This window comes from Mytilus trossulus, chromosome 2, assembly GCF_036588685.1.
Source record: "Mytilus trossulus isolate FHL-02 chromosome 2, PNRI_Mtr1.1.1.hap1, whole genome shotgun sequence".
Classification (NCBI taxonomy): Eukaryota; Metazoa; Mollusca; class Bivalvia; order Mytilida; family Mytilidae; genus Mytilus; species Mytilus trossulus.
This window is the reverse complement of record NC_086374.1, coordinates 80,945,963-80,950,565: the sequence shown is the minus strand read 5'-3', so window position 1 is coordinate 80,950,565 and position 4,603 is coordinate 80,945,963. Positions and strand designations below refer to the sequence as shown.

General features: G+C 34.9%; 1 protein-coding gene across 1 annotated transcript; it reads left to right on the top strand.

Annotated features, from left to right (window-relative positions):
• The first annotated feature begins 217 nt into the window (after positions 1-217).
• LOC134706029 (uncharacterized) lies at positions 218-886 on the top strand. Its single transcript, XM_063564738.1, has one exon. It carries the CDS (start codon positions 218-220, stop codon positions 884-886), a length of 669 nt encoding a protein of 222 aa, XP_063420808.1.
• The last annotated feature ends 3,717 nt before the right edge of the window (positions 887-4,603 follow it).

The following is a 4,603-nucleotide window of genomic DNA, read 5'->3' as shown; positions in this document are numbered from 1 at the left end:
TTTTAAGTTTATCGAAGGCTGGGCGGTGACCACTCGACTTGCAGACAATTTTTCAAGATGTCCGATTCAGAGCTAGACCTCGACGATAGAGAATTAACCAAGTCTCCTGAAGAAGTCAATTGAAGCTTTACGTTCTGCTGCTGAACCAACGAAGAGAAAAGGTAATTCAGAGCAAGATAGGGCACCTGAAGTTTCAAATGCAGATTTGTTTTCTTTGATGACAACTTATTTCAATAATAAACTTTCCGGTATAGAGAAGAATTTCTCAGATACTACAGATACGTTAGTAAAGAGAGCAAAGAAGGCAGAGAATACCTTTAAATTTAAGGGGAATCAGTTACAATTTGAGCTTAACTCTGACATTCAAGACAGTATAAGCACGGCAATTGGCTACATTGAGGAGAATCGACCTAAAAAGGCAGTTAGGGTTTTAGAAGATTCGTCTGTCCAGCTCAAGAAGAGAAATAAATTAATTAGAATCGCGGATAAGTCCGAGGGCGGTTGGAGAACGGTGAATGAATACCTTTCAGATGAAGTGGCCAGTGACTCGGAAGACGAGAAAAGAATACGCGCCGCAGATAACAGGGCAGTTAAAAAGATCAAAGCAGAGAAGACAGATAAACGCAGCAGTAGAAAGCGTCCGGCAGAAGCATCTGGTTCAACAGCTCAAATGGCACATAATGGTACAGGTGGTTCTGATGCTACATTTCGCCTGCAGCCCTTTCGAGGGGGCTTGGCCGCCAGCGGCCAAAGTTTCGGCAACCAAAATAGCTTCAAGACCTCAGACGTCTGTTACAACTGTGGCAGCCGCATGCAAGGGCACTGGGCAAGAGACTGCAGGAAGGGAAAGGCAAGGACAGGACCTTCCAGAGGATCTTCTTCTTAAAGATCATAACAGTGACATTTTCAAGGTACAAGATTATGATAATGTTGAAACATTTTATGAATATGAAAATTGTAATTCTGATATTTATGTTAAAGGTCGTTTGAAAAAATCTATTAACTTTTGGAAACAAATTAATGCTTCAGATTTCATTTTGAATGTTATTACAGATGGTTACAAAATTCTTTTGCTTAACGAGCCTGAAGAAATATTCTTAAGAAATAACAAATCAGCATTTGATAACAATGAATTTGTCTCAAAAGCTATTTTAGATTTAATGAAAGGGGGCTTGATACGAGAGGTATCGAGTAGACCGCACGTGGTTAATCCTTTGACCGTCTCGACTGCGAAAAATAAACACAGGTTAATTTTAGATTTACGACATGAAAACAAACAGGTAGTCGATAGCAAGATTAAATTTGAAGATTGGAAAGTAGTTAAGCAGCATTTATCTTCTAATTGTTTCGGATTCGTTTTTGATAAGAAATCAGGATATCATCATATTGATATTTTTAACGAACATCAGAAATATTTAGGTTTCTCCTGGAAATTAGGAGGTGTAACAAAGTTTTTCGTTTTTACTGTACTTCCTTCCTTTTGGTTTGAAATCTAGCGGATATATCTTTACTAAAGTAGTTAGACCTTTAGTAAAACATTGGCGAAAAAAAGGAATCAAAGTCGTTGTTTATTTAGATGACGGGTTCGGTTTAGCCGATAATGAAAACACATGTAAATGCATTCTGATATAGTAAAGTCAGATCTTATATCATCGGGGTTCGTACCAAACAGAGATAAATGTCAATGGACACGAACACAAACATTAGAGTGGTTAGGTTTTATATGGAATTTAGACATATGTAAACTAGATATACCAGATAGAAAAAAGAATGATTTAATTGACTTAGTTAATGTTATACTTAAGAGTTCCTGCAAAGTGAAAGTAAGATTGTTAGCAAAAGCAGCTGGTAAAATCATTTCTTTTACGCCTGCTTTAGGTCACATTACACAGATAATGTCGAGAGGTTTGTTTGAAGTTATAAATTTAAGACAAGATTGGAACCAATCTATTAATATAAATCATTGTAACGCTTGTATCAGAGATCTGATATTTTGGAGAGATAGCATTTGTAAGTTAGAACCAGTTTCTTTGTTAGGATTAGATTCTGAATTTTACATATTTACAGATGCAAGCAATACAGGGGCTGCTGGATATATTGATAATCTAAAACAGATTATGCATAAATCTTGGTCTGACGATGAGAAATTGAAGAGATCCACTTGGAGGGAAGTCAAAGCAATAGAGTTGTCTATATTAAGTTTTGCACGTTTGCTTAAACATTGTACGGTATCGTTTTATACAGATAATCAAAACGCTGTAACAATAGTTCACAAGGGTAGTAAAGTACCAGAATTACAGTTTTTATGATATTACTATTTTTGTTAACTGGATTCCAAGGGAACAGAATGATCAAGCAGACATGCTAAGTAGAATTGTCGATATTGACGACTGGCGTATTTCAGATGAATTTTTCACATTCTTGAATGATTTATGGGGTCCATTTTCAGTGGATAGATTTGCTAGCTTTGAAAATACGAAATTACAAAAGTTTAATTCTTTGTATTGGAACCCAGGTTCTTTATGCGTCGACGCTTTCACGTGCGACTGGTTCGGTGGGAACAACTGGCTAGTTCCTCCAGTAACTGAGGTTAGCAGAGTTATAAATCATTTAGTAAAATGTAAAGCTAAAGGAACTTTGATAGTTCCGAATTGGTCTTCATCGCCATTTTGGCCGTTGATTTTTGACACTGGTCTAAAATATAGAAAGTACATAATTGATGTGTTTCAGTTCATCGAACCAGAGAGAATTTTCGAATCTGGAAATAATTTGAACTCCGTTTTTGTGAGAGGAGATTTCAAAGGATCTGTATTAGCTGTTTTGTTAGACGCCTCATATTGTTAATATTAAGTCTTTTTATTTACAGAATTGTTTTTACTATATGAATATTGATGTAATATGTGTGTGTTGGAAGTCACTGGACGTTATACTCTTTGGTCACTGGACTAAATCTTTTAGTAATACTGCATGGTCACTTGACCTGATTGATATGCTTTGATTCAGGTAAATATAAAATTCCGTATCAGTGCTCACGATTTAGAGATTGAGAGGGGAAGGTACAAAAATCTGATAGTGTCAGAACGTATCTGTAAATTGTGTGGTACTGAGGTTGAGGATGACATTCATTTTCTTCTTCAGTGCCACAAACTTTCAAATATTCGTTTCAATTTTTTAAACGAAATAAAACAACGGTTTAAAAATTTTAGTGGTTTAGATATTAAATCACAATTTATTTGGCTAATGTCCTCTGAAGATACTTTCATACTCCAGAAACTCGGAGAATTATTGCAAAATTTATCCTCATTTAGGAAAGTTTCCTAAAATAATATATAGATATAGAAATGCCCAGTGACCCCCTATACTTGCAACATTTGATAGAGTCATCCGAAGGTTTTAGTTCAGTAGATACAGCATTTTATAGCATAAAATGGGCTCATCGTATTGCTGGCGTAACTGATCCATGCGAATCTGAACTAGTCAAGAGTATACTAGAAGGTGCTAAGAGAATACTATCTCGTCCGAAAAAGAAAAAAGAACCAGTTGACTCGAATTCAATGATTAAACTGTTTGATAAATATCAAGATCGTAATTCACTAAAAGAAGTGCGTTTATTGTTAATGTGTTCGTTAATGTATACAGGATTTTTGCGTTTCAATGAGTTATGCAACATCACAGCTAAAGACATAGTTTTTCATACTTCGCATGTCAACATTTTTATTCGTAAGAGCAAAACAGATTGTTATAGACATGGTAATAATGTTTTCATTTCTAGATTAGATAGTTCTTACTGTCCTGTAAAGCTTTTGCAAAGTTATCTAGTTTTAGCTAAGATTGAGAATAATTCAGAATTCTTTATATTTCGTGCATTGTCTTTTTTAAAGAAAACTAATTCTTTTATATTGAGAAGTAAAAATGTAAAAATTTCGTATACTCGAGCAAGAGAGTTAGTCAAAGAGGCCTTATCACAAATCGGTTTGAATGTAAACAAATTTGGTTTACACAGTTTTAGAGCAGGCGGTGCCACAGCGGCCGCTAAACATGATATACCAGATAGATATAGGAAGATGTGGTGTGAGTGCCAATGAGACAACTCTCCATCCAAATAACAATTTAAAAATTAAACCATTATAGGTTAAAGTACGGCCTTCAACACGGAGCCTAGGCTCACACCGAACAACAAGCTTTAAAGGGCCCCAACATTACTAGTGTAAAACCATTCAAACGGGAAATTTTTTAAAATACATGGAAGATGGAAATCTGATTTAGCTAAAGATGGTTACGTATCAGATAGTTTAGAAAAACGATTATCAGTTTCTAAGAATTTAGCATTTTCACTGACTGCTTTCTTTGTACGTCGAAATGGTCACCGTGCCTGTTAGTATCAGAACTATTCTTGTCTTATTTATATACATATATACAATATGAGTTAGTAAAGAACAGAAATTAGAAGCAGAGTTGTACAAGAAAAATAGAGCAAGTTAGCACATAAATATGTTATGTTCGTTTGAACATCGTGAATTAAGAACATAAATAAATTTATGTGCGGTATGCGTATGAATTTTCGGATCTATTTTAGTCTATTGTTTAACAATAGAATAAACTA